This window comes from Bactrocera latifrons, unplaced genomic scaffold, assembly GCF_001853355.1.
Source record: "Bactrocera latifrons isolate USDA-ARS-PBARC rearing strain unplaced genomic scaffold, ASM185335v1 scaffold_8, whole genome shotgun sequence".
Lineage (NCBI taxonomy): Eukaryota > Metazoa > Arthropoda > Insecta > Diptera > Tephritidae > Bactrocera > Bactrocera latifrons.
In genome coordinates, this window is record NW_017537489.1 from 3539911 (window position 1) to 3561778 (window position 21868).

General features: G+C 34.0%; 1 protein-coding gene across 7 annotated transcripts in view; it reads left to right on the plus strand.

The window, feature by feature from the left end:
* Nucleotides 1–21868, plus strand: part of LOC108976754 (FH1/FH2 domain-containing protein 3) — a 129556-nt gene that overhangs the window by 69556 nt on the left and 38132 nt on the right. For 3 of the 7 annotated variants that reach the window (XM_018946036.1, XM_018946035.1, XM_018946034.1), the window contains exon 1: nucleotides 4578–5342. The exons of the other annotated variants lie outside the window; for them this stretch is intronic. In XM_018946036.1, the coding sequence (XP_018801581.1) occupies nucleotides 5154–5342 (189 nt within the window). In that variant the 5' untranslated portion in view covers nucleotides 4578–5153. Of the gene's footprint in view, nucleotides 1–4577; nucleotides 5343–21868 lie in introns of those variants that run through there. 7 annotated transcript variants of the gene reach the window in all.

The window sequence follows — 21868 nt, forward strand, 5'->3', positions numbered from 1 at the left end:
AAGGAAAAACTAAAAAAATTTAAAGGCTTCGTCGTATATCTATTTCTATTGATTTAGTAACGCCCATTTCCCTTACTATCCATATACACCGTATCGTTGAGGTAAAATCGGGAGATCTCTACTATGAATATCCTCATTGAACGACTGCTGTCATTACAATGGAGTTTGAGTCCGCATTCTTTCAGGATTCGGTTAAATTGAAACAAGATTATAAGGAATTTTAAAACAATTTATCCTATTTCCACTGCTTTTTCAATGGCTTCCTTGGTCTGGTTCTAGTACTAGAAACTGAAGGAAATTCTGCAATTGTACTCATAAAAACTTTTCTTCGATAAGGTTTTGCAAAATTTTTCAAATAATTTTTTTAACGGCTGATCTTTTCCTCACAGGAGAGTATCAGAGATAAAAAATTATTTTTTATATCAGAGATCTCTTGGAAAATACTTCTGGGAAATTTTTTTTTTATAGACTAGAGATGTAAAATCCAGCCAAAGTTTAGTTTTAGATATGTCATGCATTTGTTCTCAAAGAAACTCAAACTACAAGAGCAATTATTCACAAAAGTACCCATATATGACTCAGAAACCACGTTATTATGCAGTCTTCTCATAGCACATGACATAGTAAAATACTTGGCAATTTTATTACATAACGAAAGCGGAGAAATTTAAATTGCTGACTTCTGTGTGATGACCTTCGTAAGGTCAAATAAAAACGGTTGGTTTCAAATTTAACTCTAAGACCTCGAAAATTTTGACGCAGTTCCAACTTTTCTTCAGCATTTTCGTGCTCTTTGCTCAAGCTGGTCAACTTTCTTTCACAGAAGCTCAAAGGTCTCGTAAGTGATATGTTAGATATGGGTAATGCAAAAAGTCAGCTTGCTTCTGCAAGGCCTAAAAAATTACGTGTATGCTGAGCTGCTTCCGCTACTGTTGCGAAATAATTTTGGGAAATGCCTGGGCATATATTAATCTACATTTATGGGGAATTTACAAAGTTAGTGCTGCCTCATTGCTTTTCAGTTTATAGTCTCATATTCCAACATTTTAAATGCGAGCCAAGGGCAAAGTACAGTCGCATCACACACAACCAAACATTTACAATCGAATGCAAAATTACACAATCTGCGAAAGTGAAGCCAAAGTCAAGCGTTGACTTCAAGCGGCGAAAATTCGTTTTCAGCACGCCACCAAGCCGGGCCACTGAGCCAAATCCGCGACTTTACTGCGTCACAGCTTAGCTTTGCGATTTCTGTTTTTTTATTGTTTTTTCTTTGGGAAAATGTGGGTGCTGTGACGTGGTCGCTTGCCGATGCGGTGACAACTTTTTGCCTACCAAACTGCTTACGCATATGTGTGTGTGTGTGAGTGTGTGCTGTTGATTGCCATGTTGCGCTGAATTGTAATTGAGTATAACGTTTATTGGGCGTGTTGAGCTATTTGTTTGCACTGTTATGTATGTTTTGTCTTTAGCATAATGGAGGCGGGTTTCAGCAATGCAACTATATTGTGGAGCACACCCCTTCCCAAGCATACTTTGAGCGACATTAAAATGCCATTACGCATTACTGGGCTTGAAGCTTTTCAGTGTTCCTTTAGTACGCATGCCGTTTCAGGTGGCTTTCATGTACTGTTATTCATAAAAGTGTATAAAACTGTTTTTTGCGCTGCTTTAATTAAATTCAGACGCTTTCCCACTTGCAAAACATTTCAATTATTTTAATGGATTACGTAAGCGATAGCAAGTGTGGCCATAGGAGACGTGATTATTGGTAATTATGTCTGATGACGCGACGGAAAGCTCAATGTATAATGGATAAAAACGGTTAGTAAATAAATTACGTAAATAATAAAATCGTAAAATAAGTGAAGCATGCATTTATGCAAATATTCAAACTGGAAGTGGTAAATTGTTTGCTGTTATATCTATACACATCTATAGTTTTTTATAGCTTAGCTACTCCAATTTTTTATTTTTTGATTCTGAAAAATTTTCATGACCACAATCGACACTTAAAAGAAACTCCCTCAAAAGTCTTTCTACTTGAAAAATTCGGCAAATAATTTTATATAAATCCTCATAAGTGCAGATCTCACTACATTTCGTGAGCTTCTTGTTTTTGTTAATCTTGCGCAGTTTCTAAAATCCGATACTGCTTCGTGAAAGCAACGCAATCTATTGCAAGGTTATCATTAGTACCATTAGAAGAAGGCTGTACTTCGTTTCTTAATATAACCCCTTTATGTATATATGTTTTGTAAAAAAGTCTAAGCCTTTCAAATAGCCACAGCTTTTTCGTATTGCTATGACATCGTTCTCAAGTCAACAGGGTCATTATATGGACCAACGCAGCGCAGCGTAAATTTCGTTTGTTCACAGGTGTCCAAATTTGTGTTCTGAGGTCCGCAAACAAGCACCTATACAAAATCTCTCCATCTTATGCTTCTTTGTAACTGCTTGGTATAATTCACTTTCTTAAGCTGAGAGAACAGGGTTTATTACTTTTGTGTTGGAATCAACAGTATAAATTCACTTAATTTGAAAATGAGATAAAAAAGCGCTGAAAATGTATAAGTTTCTTGCACAAGAATACCATACAATACTAATACTTCAAGTAACCTTTAAGCGATTTGGAAAGTTGATCGGCAACACTAAAGCTTAATTTGGTTTAAATAACTTAGACCCATAAAATAATTTTTGGGTTCGAAGTATTCTGTGTTTGCTTTGTGTTAGTACTGGGCATTTGCAGAGAAAGTGAAAAAGATTTCTTTATCGCTTGAAGCGGCGGCAATAATTATATGGTTGCGTTCTGTATCCTCCTGCAGTTATTTAATAGAACACCATAGATCTTCTCTATAAATAGTAATATATAATATATATATAGTACCGTTAGAGCACGAATGTAGTAGAGAGTGCAGAAAAATAAACTACGGAAATGCGATTGTATATATATATATAGAGAGAGAGAGTGAGAGAGTGAGAGATTCCGAACTCATTGTAGTAAACACCAGCTCCTCCTCTACAGTTCATTTTCAACCCATCAGTACGATAGAAGTTGTATCAAGCTTCTCTATATATATATATATATATATATTCTCTACTAAACCCCGTCTCCATTCACATCTTGAGGGTATCCTCACCTTAAGTGGCTATTGAAACCGAACTTTGGGCGGATATACTATGATTTACTTCAGAGTAAGGCATTTGATGCAGGAGTATATTCAGCGCATAAATCGGCCATTACTTAAAGTCCCGGCAGAAGCTCATTTTTGTATACCATTTAATTTTCTGATATTCTAAATACTACATTTTTTTTTAATTCTGGCGACCAAACTAGTGCTCCACATATCAAAATTGACGTAACGACGGCCTATTACATCCATATAAGGCTCCAGTATCCTGCCATATATCATTAATTCGTTTATTTTTAAATGTTGATATTCTAATTTAGTTTGGTATCGATTTGAACCCCAGGTGTTTTGCTGTGGGGAACAATCGAGTGAGGCAAGATTAATTGGGGTAGTTTTGGTTTATTCCTGAAATGCATCTGTTTCCTTTTAATACTGTTTACAACTGGATCTTTTCCCGTAATCTCATTGAAGGCGGCAGCAAATGTCCCTGATTTTATTAACACTATGCCGTCTGAAAATGCTACTGCTTTCACCCCTTTTCCATTGAGTTTAAGTTGTCAAAAAATTGTACGACTATTTAATTTAAGTTTCACGCAAAAACTCATTCGTAGAATTTTTTTTAAGTTGGTATACCTGTAATGGTTGGTGAAATCTATGGCGGAAGTTGACTTTAACAACTGTTTCGCGGATTGAAAAAAAAAAACAAAAAACGTTTTGCTCACATTAGTATTCCATTCAGCGCCACCACCCATAAAAGGGGTGATAAAACAATAAAACCGATCTATCGATTGAAACAATGATATGGGTTTTTTGCTCCTTAAATAAACTTTCAGAAACTTATGCTTTATTATTTATCTATTGAGGTGAACTTAACTTGGAGATTGTGAACATTACTTCAAGAGATATGGGAAAGAGAGAGGTGAATATAGAGGCAGCCTCTTGGTTTACTGAGATCAATGAGCAATAATAATATAGAAAATATGATTAATCGAAATTACTAATAAAATATTAGGTTATCAAAAAATACTTAATATTGTATAACTCTCGAAAGTGGTAGCACTACCTACATATGTTACTTTTTTTGCCGGCGGAAAATCGCTCTCAAATAAATTTTGAAAGAACTTGTTGAGTTGATAGTCTATTTTCATTTAGAAAACCGGATACGATACTTATTACTTACAAAAGTACTTAAAGATCAATGTAAATAACGAGTATGAACTACATTCATCAATCGGGCAGCAGCAGCGAAAAAATATAAAATTTCACATTGATACAGATAGAGACTCTAGATTAGTAAAGTTTTTAAGCAAATCTTATAATGTGTCTATGTGAAATGTTGTGAAAAAATATATCAAATAATAATAAATAATTTTGTGAAGAAAAGTTTTTGCACTCCGGAAAGTTTATTCACAAATTGTTGAAGCTTAAATTACTTACCATTTTTAGAGCGCCAAAAAAGAAACGGAACAACATTGTTGTTATTAACTGAAAAATAGCAATAAATCTACGAAAAAGTGCCTTAATGAAAGTGATTTACTAAATTAACTAAGTTTTCAAAATAACAAACAGTGAGGCCCACACACTAAAAACATAAAAATAAAAAACAACCAAAGTGTACACAAAGTTGTAAAACACGCGCAGCAAAAATTTTGCGCGACGAAAAATCCACGAAAACATCAGTTAAACCGAATTCAAAGCAAAATTAGCGACAACTATCGCGAGTTTAACATGTTTTCTAACGGTACAAAAGTGGCGGAAAGCGAAAACTCTCACACACACCTGCGCAAATAAAACACAACACATTAGTGACACAACTAGTGTGCGTGTGTGTGTCTGTATGTGTAAACGAAGTGCATGAGATAATAGTGAATTACAACAAAAGCAGCGAAATAACGAAAATAAAAAGCAAAACAAAAACAAAACGAAAAAGCAACCGTTTAAACATAAATCGCCGTTAGGTGGGAGTTTTTGCGTGAAAACGCGCCGTTCGGCAACAACAACGTCAATAGCAGGTGCCACAAAATGATAGTGAAAATGGATCCGGACGAATTGATTACATTGCGGGTGCAGTATCTGGTCGATACCGAGCCGCTCAACTGCACCGCCATGTATCCAATACCGACGCGTGCGCCAACCTACGGCTTCGCCGCCACCATGCCGTTGGCCACGCAATTGAGCACCATACTCCGTCTGCTGGGCGCACCACATCGGGTGAGATAAGCATATACCAAACAGCCAACCGGCTTACTAACTAAATTGCCATCAGCTAAATAAACTTTAATGAACTAACAGCAGTTAATGTCACTGTTATCTAATAAGCTATTATTTATGTATGTCTAGACATTAGGATGGGTCTTATTTTTTGGATTATATTATATATTTTATGTTTAACGTTGGTTATTGTTTTCAATTTGGTACAAAATATTAGCTTTTTAATTAATTAAACTAATTTATTATTTTTTTATATTAAGAAATTATTGTATTATCCGAAATTTGCTTAACCCGAAAACTTTTATTCCGAAAGTCGTAAATGGTATTTTTATTTACATATTCGAGTTTGTATTTATTATCGAGGGCCAACTTTCTTTTATAATAGAGAAGCATTGTCAAACTAATCTAGTAATATTAGTATAATAATATTAGTATAATATTACTCCGAAAAGCTTTATATTTCTGAATGATGAAAATAATAAATATATCGTCTATATGATAGATATAGAACCACTGGTAGCATATATAATAGTTTAAAGCAAGCTCGAAGCGTTTCCAGTTTCTGTCGGGTTAGGTTGCCATATTGGTTCGAGGTTGATAGAACACCCCTAATGTTTTCAAATGTTACATATTATACTGAATTTAGCTGCTGGCAGCAATGCCTATCCACTTGCCTATCTAAATAGCTGTGCTATGGAATTTATTAAGTGATACTACCGAAATACCTTTGGTCTCTTATCTCTGCCTAACTTAATAATTCACCACATCTATTTGATGATCGGTCGTTACTCTTCTTGTGTTTGATGGCTTCAAATGTTTTTTAACCGACCGTCTGCTTGCATACTATATATACATATATATATGTATAGGTAGATGTACATTTTCGTTATCATCGCTGATAATGAAACTGCTGGTTGTAAGCAAAACACCTGCGCGCACACTCTTAAATATTATACGACTAAAATGTTTACTTAAACTTAAATATATTTTATAAATACATACATACACATATATGCACAGTTATATTTGTAGGCACATAGTTAGAGGTATTTATTTATATAGAAAGCGTTAGTCATAAACATTTCTAGTCTAGCTGACACTACAATTGACACTTTGCATTTGAAAATTAGTCGGCTTATTTATTGGAATACCTGCACGCACACATATGTAAATCAGTTAGTATGTACATATGTAGGTATAAATATATTTCCATGATTTGTTGGTATACATGTGTCTCTTTAAATGGAAATATAAATTGAGATCATTTTATGTGGAATAAGTGAGCGTCTGAATAAATACTAGAGATTAAAGTGCGAGATAAACAAAGCTACTCAGCAGCAATTTTTCTTAGATATTCAATTATTGTTAGGCATGTTATAATAATAGCCTCGAGACAAACGGCTCTTGATAGTTATCACAAAAGTAGTTAGTGAACGTCATTTAACTGTATTTTTTATGAATGAACACTGTTATTATATGGACCGTAATTCGATAAATGAAGTAAAGTCTCTCAGAAATATATTGCATCAATCCATAATATTGAACAATGGCGCAATATGAGAACAGGTATTCTTGATTTAAATTAAAAATATCTCAGCATTCGAAAGTTTTCTAGCGTTCCACCTTATATTAATATCAAGTACAAAAATCCTTTCGTCAAACTTCATATAATAAGTTCAATACAATTTAATTCATAATAGCCAGCATTGCAACAATTGATTGATGATAGACCAATTTGACATGTGCTATGTATTTGTGTTGCTTCAAATTCCATCTCAAAAATAAAAGAAAAAAGTGTTAAGTCAAGTAAACTTTCTGAAGCCATAACAATGAGGCATTATTGAAGCCCTCACCTTTTTAATCCTATTGTTACAGTTATTCGAAGCTTGATTTGTTGACGATTTTTTTATTAGGGCTTACTTGGGTTTCCTCGGGTAAAAACAGCCTTTTTTCAATATTTTTTTCTCACATAAAAAAATTAATTTTTTTTTAATTTTTTTATTGTTACAAGCATACACTATTAAGAAAGAAGTTCTGAAATTTTTGGAAATAAATATTTTAAACTCGCATAACTCCTTACACGATCGTCTAAGGTAAAAAAATATTATTATTTTTCAGTTATAACCTTATCTTAGAATTTGAATGAAGGAAAAAGAACTGAAAATTGGATTTTTGGCAGACATTTTAACAAAAAAATTTAAATTTTAGTGAATATTTCCTGACATTTTTTTCAAATAGTTGTTATCGAACAAAATTCTTTGTCCAAACCTTTAATTATTCTAGCTCAAGGACTTGTGGAAAATTGAAAATTGGTTTGGTAGCTATTGAGAATCTTGCCAAACGACTTCAAAAAACAAAGTTTCAAGAAAAACGCGTTTAAAGACCGTGTATTTACAGGCGGGGTAGGTAGCCTCCACCGCACAAGTTCTCAAGGCTGTATTTAAAACTATTATTCGGATCAACTTGGAAATTTAGGACAATATCCTAAAAGTATTATAGAATTTAATAAGATGATTAAAAAATAATTTAAACTAGTATAGTAAAGTGTCAACGCTAGTTACTTCCGATGTGCTGAGGGATGAAGCTTACTTTCTTAAGCCATGAGAGGTTTACCAAGGCATTCTGAGTAGCGTTATTAGAAAAATCATTTTTTGGTATATTTTCTAATTATTTTCAGTCACTGTTTTCAATATCATAATACTATATAATGAATACATATATAAATATGTATAGCCTGCTTTCAATTGAATCATAAAATTAGTCAATATTTTTAAAAATTTTTTATGCTTTGTCGGCAATTCGTGGCGATATTTGAAAGTGCTGGCAGCAATTAAATTTTCTACCACCAAATTAGACTGTCTTCAATTGGAAAAAGATATTTTAATTATCATCCCATTGTTATTTGCATATTTTTCGCCAACTTTCTATTGACTTAATAGAGTGTGGCACGAGTTCCAGCCGTTATGGAAATGTAAAAGTGAAATAAATTAATACATTATATGTATAAGTAAACAATAAAAATGTGTCGACAAAAATTCTTATTTGTCGGAATAAAACAGTGTACCATGAGTATATAATCGTGTCTATAATATATAGTATAATTGTATCATAATGCATAACTGGTGAAATAGCCGAGTTATAACAAACAAACGGCGAGTAATAGGAGAAGCAACAAAAAATACTCGTTCAAAGAGTGCGGAACAAGTTTAATAATTGTGAATTATGACATCAGCTTGTATTGGACATTGATCGAGGCGTTAGGCCACTCGTGGATATCGACCGATTGCGCCCGCTGCAAGCAATCGTTGTGCGTGTATGTGCTCGTGTGTGTTTTACGATCACTTCGGACGATCATAAAGCACAATTTAATTGCGTACTATGGCTTTTGATTTGTTACCGTTAAATCTCTCAATGAGTACCAAAAATCACCTCACGAAATATTTGTTATATTATATATAGTAGATAGAGTACATATGTATAACAATTGCCCGTGTTAAAGAGCGCATAAACCGATTACCATTGACGTTCATCGGTTAACCAAACAAACAACACTTTAATCATTTCTTCGCTATTTTCATATAATTTTTCAATTGCTTGGCTCCGCAAATTATACGCGTCGCTGAGTTTTGTTACGCATTTGCGTTGGTTTAGAAAATTCCAGCAGCAAGCAGTGAGGTTCAATAAAACGCCTAGAGATTTCCAAAAACCACCAAAAAATAAATAGAAACAAAATTTCATTTGCTTATTTTCATAGTAATTTTCAGCGCAGATGATTAATATATTCCGACTTTGAAGGTGAAATTAGTGCTGTACGTATGTACATAAGTATGTGCGGCTATATGGGTTGCTGCGAGCGTAAATTTTTAAATATGATTGCTTTGTACATAAACCTGCTGCGTCTAAATGGGTGTTGAATTGCTAAGTTTTCACAAATCAAACAAAAAAATATATATATGTATGTAATTATGGTTTGTTCGACGCATTTTGTACGTCAGCAGTTCCTTCAGCGCTGTTATATTGATGTGTTTGCTTTTGTTTTATGTTTTCAATTAAGTTGTGAGAATTTTTGTGATCAATATCGTGTGAGAAAGTTTGAATTCTTATTTAAATGTTTTCCTTTCTTCACCCTTTCTGTCTAAGAATATTATATTTACAGCCTGTTCACACTTCATAGAAAATTTTCTCGCATCGAACACAATTTCTATTCTGAATTCATGGGAACCTCAGCAATTATTTCCTTACTTATAGATACATTTTGATATATACGCCGAATAATTTTCATTTCGGTGATGATATCTAGAGATTTTTAAATCATTCAACCGATGCCAAGCAAATGGAAACTTTACCCCGTTAATCATCATAGATTGCAACACCAGATCTAAACCTTTTACTGCTATAGTGTTCCGATATCCGCGGTACCGAGAAATAAACAGCTAAACAGTAAAGTAGGTGGGAAAATGTAAATAAAACGCCAAATATTTAAATACTTGTCAATAATTATTTATTCGCCTTCAATTTAATCCTCACCAGACATAATACACTTAAGCCAATGATTTTTCCAGTTCCCGAAACACTTTTCATAAGCACTTTTAGGGATGGTCTTCAGCACCTTCAGCTAATTTTGTATATGTGTCATAGTGCTCTCCATGAATGTGGGAATTCGCACGATTAAACATGTCCAAAGAGATCTGTTTACGGTACACTTTTTGAAAAAAGTTTATCTTTTCCGGGATGATACAAGCAAGAACGCGTTTCATATCTACAATATCCTCCAAAATCATTTGAGCGGGCTTCCAAGATATGTCGATCTCTCTTACCATTTCTCTAACACTTTCGTGACGATTTTCAAGCATCATATCCTTCACTATTTTAATATTTTCATCAGTTGAAGAGGACAAAGGTCGTCCAGAACGAGGCATGTCATCAACGATCTCTTGACTGTCTTTGAAGGCTTTGTACCAATCGTAGGTTTTTGACATAACTGAATCACTGTAAGCCTTTTCCAACACTTGCAATGATTCCGCACACGAAATTTGGTTAGAAATACAAAATTGGAGTAAAATTCTTTGTTCGATATTTTTATCTACTCTAAAAATCGCAACACACTACTGAGTTGTACTCTTAAGCAGCTGCTGTAAACAAACTGCTTTCTCATATTTGGCATAGTAATTAAGGATTAGCAAAATAAATAAATTAAAATTATAATCCACCTCTAAATGCTGATTAAAGCTTATCTTAGGTTAGTCCGGCCGTGTATAGCCCTGTTTTGGTTCTTTTCAATATCAGATGGAGGTCAGTGAGGAACAATCAACCTTTACTTTGCCTGTGCTTGACGCAAATTTCAATAGACTTTGCGGCCTCACTATCATTATCTAAGCTTAAATCATATTCAAGTGGCTTGTTAGTCCTTTCTTTTAACTGAACTAGTTGCAATGTACATATTAATAAAATTATCATTACCTCTTTCAGTGTCTCATACTATGGAGCTCCTAAATACTCAAATTCTAGGCTTGTCAATGCGTACCAAGTTCACAAGAGATTTATATAAATGGCCGTAATGCAATATTATTTTAATAGTACTGAGTTTGGTGAAGCATTTCCATTAATAATGAGTTGTTACCTACTTTGTTTGTATTCCATTTTCATTCCCTTAGGCTGCTTCCGGGCTCAAGTCAGTGATTTAAAATAAGAAACTAGATAACAATCGATCAATAAGATTTGGAAAAAATTGGGTTTATTTGAAATAAAATTTCGATATATCTGCTCTGATACTCTTTAAATATGTACATCAAAAACTAAGTTTAGCAATTCGAAGAGTAGCAGCAAAAATATTTATTTTTTAATAAAAGTTTTTAGTTACGGGAATATTTTAAAAAAACTAGATCTGAACTTTCTGGTAAAACTGCTAAAATATAAGCGAACCAGTTGCGCATCTCGATAGTTGCTATCGCTAAATATCAAAGCCCTCATTATTTGCTTTAAATATTCAGAAATATACACAACAGATGTCTTGACGCCATGTGGCGCAGTCGCCCTGCTGTCAACTATTGACGCCAAAAGCTGTCACGAGCATTGGATCTAGTCGCGTACGTCCACTGAAAATCGCGCTGGTGTGAATGAACGCACGAATTTGATATGATTCCAACAAAAATACATTATACATCACATGCACACATATATATGTAACTCTATAGATATGTATAAATGTATGTATGAGTAGAGTACATTTGGCAGAACAAGCAAATGCCACCAAATATGAATTGTTATATGTTGACGGCGCGCTGAAAGCCACACAAAGAAATTAGATTCAAAAAGGCGGCAAATAAAAAAAATTAATTAAATTATTCTAAACAACGCGTACTGGCGATTTAACATACATTCACACTTACATACGCTATTATCATTCGAAGCTGTTTGCGCCTGAATTTGCATGAGGAGGAAATTTGACTACTTAGCGACTTGAGCGCCACGTTGAGCACGGAAAAAAAAAACATTAAAAAAATTAAAGCTGCAAAAAACAAAAACTGGAATGACGAGTTATATGAATTATTGTTCTTTTTGCATTTGAAAAAAAAAATTATTAAATATTATAATTTCTTTGAATAATGTTTTGAACCGCCGGTTATTTATTTACATTTTCTGCTAAAAAAAATCTATCGCTAAAAAATCTTGAAATGAGTGCAAATACATGTATAGCGTATTATATATGTACATATGTCTGTATGTATTACAATAAATATCGAAATATTCATATTTCTTGTAGCCGCTCATAAAAAGCTCAGCAGCACGCCGCGCATGCTTGCCGCGATCTGACCGAAATTGATTTTATGTTGCCAAACGCCAGCGCAGCTTCTGCCTCCACTGGTTTATGGTTGTTGTATGCCATTCAAACCATACATATATATATATACATATGTTATTGATTCTGCTGCAGCTACTTCCATGCTAGTTCTATGAGCGTTTAATCGGCGGCGTGAGTGCATAGAACAGCATGAAACGAGATTTCCTGCGTTCTATAGGCAAAAAATGGTATATAAAAATGTTTTAAGAAGCTTAGGCGTAAGATTTATATGTGAAAATATACGTTCATGAAATATTATATAACTGACTGCATGAGCACTCAGGTAGTCGATGAGTCAGTTAGCTGACCACTTACATACATAGAATAAAAATGTTTACAGTTCCACATCCGCCAGCAGGCAGTAATCGTATTATTTCTATCTACTATAGCGCATTTCGATTTTAATTGGCCGATTAGACGTTTGCCTCAGCACAAAACAATTTTGTTGTAATATTTTTCCATACTAGTTGCGGCTTATGCCATATTCTTTGTTCTGATTTTCTTTTTCAAACTATTCAGTAAGCAAAAAATAATAATTTTCATACCACTTCCAGGTAATCACTATAACCTTGAAAATAGCTGGAGCGCCAGCTTTAATATTAAAAAATTTTGTTTGTTGTGAAATCGACCTTCGCAGTTTTTCTCAAAAATTCGCTGTCTCCATTTGTTATAAATCCAAGAATTATGACATGTTGACTGCTTAAATATACATAGACATTAAGGGGGGTCAAAAATCGAAAACATTTTTGTGTTGGTGCTCTGAAAAATTGGTTCATAGGCACCTCTGAGAAAGGTTTCCCAAGAAGGAGCTATTAATTATTTTAATTTTAATCTTATTTTTGTAATAAGAAAAAATAGAAAACCGTTATGGGGAGGACCTTACAATAGAACCCATATTTGGAGTGCCTTCTTTGAGGTGCTTATTAAGCAATTCTGAGAGCACTAGACAAACAAAAAAATTTTTTTTTTTACCCACCCTAATAGTCATATATACATAACTATATATATATACTTATATACTATCCATTCATACATATATAAATAAACACATATATATATACATAAACACATTAACGCTTATAAAAGTGTTTATTTATCCCAATTATAATTAATATATTTTTTCTTTTACTTCCACTTTACATTTTTCCCCAATCCTCTTCGCATTTGCCATAAGTATGTGTTATAATATTCTAGGGCAAAGTAACGCAAATTTGCTCTGGCTTTTGGCAATAAATTCCTCGTTATCAGCCTTTCACGTTGCTCTGATTATGTGTGATAATACGTAAAGTAAAGCTAGAAAGCTCTCTCCTTTTTTAACTTAATTTTAATTTTTGTGATCTCTTTATTTTTTTATACTATCTCTCCTTTTTTTTTATAAATTTTTTTATAATATAACCTTCTTTGATATTGTGTCAAATGCATTATCTGTGCTTTCCTTTATTTATATAGAAAGTACGGTTATAAGGTTCAAACTTTTGTTCGGCGAAACAATCAAAGTGATTACTGTTATGACTTGCTCTTTTTCGCATTTCCATCTTTAATCTTTACAATTTCAGTGGGGGTTCTGGAGGTGCTGAAAAAAGGTGGCCTCATTTTATGAGTTTATTTGCCTATCAGCATTTTGTGAATATATTTATTTATATTATTTGCTTTGCAATATACCATTGAATCTAAAACGAAGCGTTTCGCAGTTGGATGAATGACTTGAAGTCGTGATGCGATGTGCTGAACTCGGTCAGAGTAATATCTATATAAAAGTGTAGTACGATAACGTTCCATCCGAGTTTTTTGAAGTGAATAGACTTATTAAATCATGTACACTAACCACTTTTGAGAATTCAGAATCCATAATAAGTTAAAGTTTTATAGCTGATTCCCGATTTCAAGATTAGTTTTTTAGAATTTTCGTTTAACTCTCTTAATACTAACATTTTACAATAAATCCTTCTCAAGGGAAAAATACATTGACAATTTAATCGATGTTTTGAAATCTCTGGTGCCGAAACCTTCAGAATATTGGAAAAGGCCTTCAGTGATGATTTTTTGCCGCCAACAAGTGTTTTGATTGGTTTAAATTATTCACAAAGAGAGTCAAGAACGTATTGACGATAAAACACATCCAGGACGGCCATCAATTTAGTTGAACGGGCTTCAAGATTGGAAGCTCTACGACTTATGATGAACCATGTTCAGGATGGCCATCAACATATATCAACCGATGATCAACACGTTAATAAAATAAAAAAAGAAATTAGTGAGGATCGACGATTAACAGTCAGATATCTTACTAGCATTGTTGGAATATCGGGTGCATCGGTGAAACCCATTTTGGAAGATCATTTAGGCTCCAAAATCACTTAATTGTTTCGAAAAACAGCATCGTAAACGTATTAGTACTGGCTGTATCTATGAATCTATATTTACGATCCAAAACTAGATGATCAAACTTCCGAATATCTTGCCAAAGGTGAGCTGAAGCCGAAAAAACCACGTCAAAGCAGGTCAAAAATCAAGGTTATGTTAAAATTTTCTTCGATAATGGAGATGTGATGCACTTCAAATTTTACAAAACCATTGATAGTTCCACGTACTGTGGGCACAAAATTATCCAAAATCCAAATTAGTAAAAAAAAAACATCGAATAACTTGAAGATTTTATTTCTATAAAAAATTCAAGATACGATTTATTTATAGGAAAAATCCTCTAAAGAAGTACTTCTTAAATCGTATATAGGTATTTGTCAAGTTGCACGCATGAGTGCTGCAATCATTCGGTAGAGCGATAAAATTAATCTCGCAGCCGGTAGAGTACAACGCTGACGTGGCGTGAAGTTGAAGCCTTCAACACCAAGCTCACAACTCAAACTCGTATCGCGGATTTAAATGGATGAGATCATTTGGCTATTTGCCCGCTTGTTTATTTATTTTCCACGCTGCATAATTGCAGTTGTACGCCCATGTAGAAGTGAGCTTCAAAGAAAATGAAAATAAAATATGAAAACTCCCATTGTGTCGAGCAAAACGCTAACAAAATGCCGCTGACGCGTGCGGTGGAACGGTAAAAGACGGGCGTTGGCATACAACAATGAAAATTGGCAGTTGGGCTACAACTAGGCAGACGGACGGACGGACAAACACTGGTAATTCCAGCAGAGCAAAGCAATGAAAGTTGAGTTGCTTTACAAAGTTCAACTGAAGTGTATTTTGTTTGCTCATGGTTAGTTGGGTCGTCCACTAAGCCGGCGACAACAGAGTCTAGAACTGTCGAAAGGAGGTGCGGATGTAGGCCCTTACTTTTTTACTAGCCGTGGCGGACAATAGTCGCATTGGCAAATAAGTGCATTGGCGGACAAGACAATACAGTACATTTGTAAACGAAAACGTTAACACGAAGACGACGCCTTAAAACAAAGAAAGTTAAGCAAAAAGAACGCTCCACAACAACAAGATCACAGCACAGCAAATAAATGTACGCTTTATATGAATATAGAAAAACATTTTCGATGCATCGATGTAAAAGCGATGAATCGCAGCAGATAATGTTCACTTTCCTGTTGGAGCCGCAGCATTAGGGCACACAAAAGTCGTTGTGGCAGCCTCCGGCATGGCCAGGCGAGGCAGCAATGCTCGGTTCCCTCAGTGTCCATTTGTGTGTCTACACAAAGCGGCACAAAGAAACTGTGAGTTAAAGGTGTGCCTACGGTGTCGCTTAACAGCTCAACAATGGGGCCCACCAAAGGCCGGCCTGCCACCATTTAAGGGCGGTATGTGTAGATAGTTTGAAATTTATTATATTTTTCAATTTTATTGTTAACATTTCATGTTATTTGCATAAGTGATGTATTACACAATAGTACAGCAAACTTTGAACTCAACGGAAGACTACTAAAAAGAGCAGAGGAAGGGCGATAGAGTAAGTAACGCATTGCGAGTGGATTCTGTGATGGCCATTTATTCACTTGAAGACTCTTTCGTACTTTCATATCGTTGGCAACCATCTTTTAAGGAATATTCAGCGAAATTGAGTTTTCTCTGTCCAAATGTGCGTGGAACCAGCATCAGCGTAGCAGGTTCAATAAGATTTAAAAATTTCAGTAACAATCAGTCGATTGTTAGGGTGGTCCTCTAACTTTGATTTTCAAATCTGTATTCTCTTATCAGGACTTTGAAAATATTTTGTATGTAAACAAGTGATTTGTGGTATAAAAAACTCTAAAAAATTGTTCCAAAGTTCCATAGGAGTATGTCAGTAAACTACTTTGAGTACCAAGAACTCATTAGAAAGTCACTTGGCACCCATGAACGGCTTTGAGTAATAAAGTCTTTTAAAGATCGGTTAAAGGTATCATATCCTGAGTAGAAATAACTCGTTTGAGGTCTCATGTCAAGGAGTCCATCATGAATCTGCTGAAGTAATTTATTCAGCTTCCAGGTGATTTCCCTCTATAACCAAACGTATAAGATTCCAGCTGTTGGGCTACTTCTATAACGGTCATCTGGAAATAATTTTCGCATGGCCGCATGGATGGCTAGAAAAGGCGAATACTGCTGAAAGCTATTTTTCAGTTGCGATTAATTTCGGATATTCGTTCCTTGAGCTCTTTTGCAACTCTATTATTCAGTCAACAATAAGTAGTTATCGAAATTTCAATACTTTCCACCGGTTTTGCAGATCTCAACAGTTTCAAGTATTAACGTAAAGTAGCGCAGTGCAGTGAATATTTGGTACTTAGTACTCCGTAAGCGGTTCTCAGATCAAGGCTGCCCTCCTATCGGAATCAAAACTCACCTCCCTCAGGATGGACCACACTTCAGGGCAGAAAATCTTCTTCTACCTTAATGGCTGTGGCCTCTGCGTGAAATAAGCTGACCATTACAGCTGTAAGCCTGAAATCAGCGTTGATAAAGAGTTTCTTATATTGGACTCTTTTTCGAACCTTGCCTTAATACACTATAAAACTCATAGTCTTGGGTATTTCGAAACCTAATGTAAACTTCGCTATTTTCTATCTCTCTCTTGCTCCTTATCGCTAACTACGATTTTATTTGGATTTATGCAAAGACCCGAAACATTCGGAGATCTGATCTGGTCTGGAGATTTGAGGATTTTATGTTCCACTTAGCCTTTGTAAGAAGTTAAGGGAAATATTTCAATAGAAGTTTCCTCAGATAGGTTTAAAAATTTACACAAAAGCTTTTACATCTCAGAAATTACTTCTAGAGGCAACCACCCATCGAGTGGTCTCAGGACTTGATAGTCTTGCTCTTTTTTATATTCAATGCTCTAGAGGTTCTGCACTTTGAGAGTTGAGAAAGCACTCTCTAAATCTAAGAAACGTTCAAAATACAATCCGGTTAAATATGAGCACCCCTAAAACACTTGCAGCGCTAAGGTACTAAACCCTTCCTTTCACTATTTACTTGAGGATGTACTAAAATGTATATGTGTGTAGAAATGTTTGCCCACTTGTATGCGAAGTTATTGCTCTTAGCCTGAGGGCAGCAATTACCATTTGAGTCAACTTTTACTGCATTGTTAACTAATTCGCACTGTGCCCTGTTCCAACTGCCATCGGGATGCCATTAACTGGCATCTGCCAACCTCCAGCCGCAATGCGGGAAAATTGCGAACACACCCGTCTTTCACTAATGGCGCAGCAGGTTTTCGAGCGCGACTTCTACCCGCATACATACACACTTACACACATGCATATGTATATCTACGTAAATGTCTATTTATATATACAAATACATATGTATATATACAAATATAAGTATTCTAATAGTCGGTAAGAGTTATATATTCGCGTTGGCTATATTTTCCACTCATCCTTCAGCACAATTGCACATTACCTCGCAGAAGGATATGTAAATCTTCTGCGTTGGGTCATAAATTCTAACAGTCAGCTGGAGTCAGTCGTTCAATAGCAAGCGCATTTGCATTGAAGAGTTATGAGCGTCAACTCAGCTACAAATTGGTTATTTCGCTGATTTGTTTGTTGTTGCTGTTGGTTTTTTGCAGCTACCAGCCACCAGGAAATGACAACAAACTAATAAATGGTGTATTGCTCAGTTGTCATTATCACATTTATTTGCATCTTTTGTTATTTGTACGTTATTTTGTTGAAGTAGTTTCTTCTTCTTTATGCGAATGGCAAGCAAGAAATGATGCCCACAGTACTTGAAATGTTCTATAATTTGTTTGGCATTGAGCGGCGTACTAAAATTTATGCGAAACGGCAAAATATAAATAAATGCAATATATTCTTTCGAATGTCTTTAGGGCGCGTTAAATATACGTTGACATTACGAATTTTTACATACACACTAAGTTATGTTAATGACTATGGATGCATGAAAGTCAAACTCTTCCTGGAAAATTCATAAAACAAAAACAATTAAGTTAAAGCACTATAATTACTTAAAATACATACAGAAACATATATTTAAGCGCTTGCAACATGTTCAGAAATATAGCCAAGCCTCTCTTCCTACTCATTTTACTCATCCTGATACTATACGAGTATACATATAATAAAGCTTCTAACTTTATGCAGCTTCTGAGTTTTCATTCAAAATCTTGGTTTTCAAATAAAAACTGAGATTTAATAAAAAAAAAAAATGAGATTCCATATTAAAAACGGAGCTTCCACCAAAAATTATGCTTTTATTTAAGAATTGAGTTTTCATAAAAAATATGGAAAAATAAGTTTTTATACAAAATAACTGATCTTTTATAAAAAATTAAGCTTTTATATACAAAATAGGCTCTCATATAAAACTGAGCTTGCATATATGATAAAAATGAAGTTTTAATGAAAAAAAAAGATTTCATATAAATATCAGCTTTCATAAAAATTTAACTTTTATATAAAGAAGAGCTTTCATATAAAATTAATATTTTACATAAAAAGTTAGCTTTTATATAACAACCTGAGATTTCAATTTAAAAATTTAGCTTAAAAAAAATTAAGCTTTTGCATTAAAATTGAACTTTAATAAAACAAAAAACTGAGCTTTTATAAAAAAAAACAAATATAAAGATTTCATAAAAATTAAGCTTTTTACAAAATACTGAACTTTCATAAAAAATAAAGCTTTCATATAAAAAAGATTTTTCATAAAAACTATGTAAGACTGAGCTTTAATAAAAAAAATTAAGTTTTAATACAAAAAGTTAGCTTTCATATTAAAAACTGAGCCTTCATAAAAGACTGAGCCTAATTGAACCTACCCTAAGTTCAGTTAGGGTTTCATAAAATATAAGCTTTCGGGTAAAAATTGAGCTTTCGTATGAAAAATAAGTTTTCATAATAAAAATTAAGCTTGCAAATAAATAAAAGCTTTAATAAAAAATAAAAAATAATAATAACTTCCATACTTTCACTTTGTTTTAAAATTCACAAACAGCCTATATAAAAACTGCACTAAACGAAAGCCTTGGAGAAACAAGAACGGTATAAAATATTTACCATATGAAGAAACTTCTATTGACCCTCCATCACTTTATAACTGAACGAAAAATTTCTTAGAGTACATATATGGGTAATATCCAAAATTTATTTCAAATTGTACCGAAGTTCCAAAGTAGAGTTAATAAAAATAAACGTGACGAATAAGCTAATCAAAGTTTGTTCAATATCATAATTGAAGAGCTTTTCAAAACACCATTTTTAGTGAATGAATCAGATTAATTTAAATATTCAAAAAATCTATATAGTCTCTACACATATGTAATTATTTCAATACCTCCTTGACGCTTTCGTTATTCTGTTGCAGTTCTTTTCCATGGTGGGTTGGTCAAGGTGTGTCTGCTTCAGAATACTTACTGGTTATTAGCAGCAAAGGCGAGTTAGCCCTAATTGTCCTGCAAAATATTTGTTGTCTGTGGTCAGACCGCAGAATGGGTGCGGTAGTAACTATGAGTGAAAATGTACTAAATGCGCCACAAGAGATAAAAGTCCTTGCTGTGGGCGCACCTAAATTCATAGACATATGAGCACGAGTATACCTGCATATACATATATGTACATATAATACTTGTAAAAGGTAAACGGCTGAAATGAATTGCCCTAAAGGCACATGTTAGTATGTGCCGCAAGCTTTTCATTAAATTTATGCCTATAAATAAGGTACATAAGTGAGTAAGGAAGTTAGTCGAAGGGTTGGTCTTAAGCATTGTTGATTTACAAAAATGTGGATATGTATGTAAGTATGGTATGGTATGGTTTATTTGTACATATACACAATTTCAATAATATTAATTAAACTGACTGTAAATCTCTTCTTGAACCAACTGAAACGGGAGACGAATGTGATGGAATGAATTTAATTTGTCGGGTCTTAAAAGTTGAGAGAGTGAAAATGTGGCTTAAAACCTTTTAAAACCTAGATTTTACAACACTTCAAGAATATTGTCCTAAACTTAAGTTGTTCATCCGAGTAATAGTTTCGGAGATACAGCATTTGAGAGCTCGTGCGCTCGAGGCTAGCTAGGCTAAATGCACCGTCTTTAAACGCGTTTTTCTCGAAACTGTGCTTTTGAAGTCGGTTTGGCAAGGTTTCTCGAGAACTACTCAACTGATCGTCATGAAATTTTACACAGATTTTTGAGACATAATTATGAAAGAATTGGACGATGGATCTTTTTTTTCGATTACAACTTTTTGAAAACAAATTTAAGTTTAACTTTTTTTTACTTTCGTGCAAGTTTTAAATAAAACACGTATTTTTGTACTCCTGTAAAGAGTTATTATACCATTTGCTTTCATATCTTTTTTTAACTTTATCACAATTTTTATTTTGTAACTTGTATATTTCCAATTTTTGTATTAGTGAAAATTACAAAAAAAAAATTAATATTTCATAATATAAATGCAATTTTCTTTGTTTTTTACTCGGAATCAGCTTCATTTAAGATTTTAACTGTCTGAATCCAAAAGTGTGTGACCTTCGGGTTTTGTTTTTCATACCTTTGTTTTTTTTTTTGTTGGTACAACATATGTTATCGCCTCATTAAAGCATGTTAACACCTTTCAACTAAGTGCTGACCAACATTGTGGCAACACGTTAACAGACATATTCATATTTTTCGTTCACTGCAACGCCAGATTAAATGAATCATTACCGTCTTTCACATTCTACTCTAGAGTACTTTTGAATTACACGGGCATTACAAACCCGATTCGACGCGGATACTCATACGTGGCTATAAATGTATACACATATATAATTATATATCTACTTATTAATGCCTGGATTATGAAGCATTCAGCGTGAAACCACTTAATAGCTAGAATTTTCTCACATTAGTGTTGTGGAAGAACGCTGCAGCTCGTTGCAAAGAAGCGCCAAATATGTATGTGTGTATTATCTGCACACACACGCACATTGTGGCACTGAAAACATACAAAAATGTGGCAATTAGCATTAGTTTTAACAGCTGGCAACGCTTGAATGCAATCACAGCGATAAAGAAGAGTCAATTTTAAGCTGTAAAAAGTTGCAACAAGCGCACATGCACATTTGTGCACATATTGCAACGGGCGTATAAAAATGAAAGGTGAAGCAAGAATTTTCAGATATACTTCTTCTTCTTGATTGGCGTAGTCACCGCTTACGCGATTATAGCCGAGTTAACAACAGCGCGCCAGTCGTTTCTTCTTTTCGCTACGTGGCGCCAATT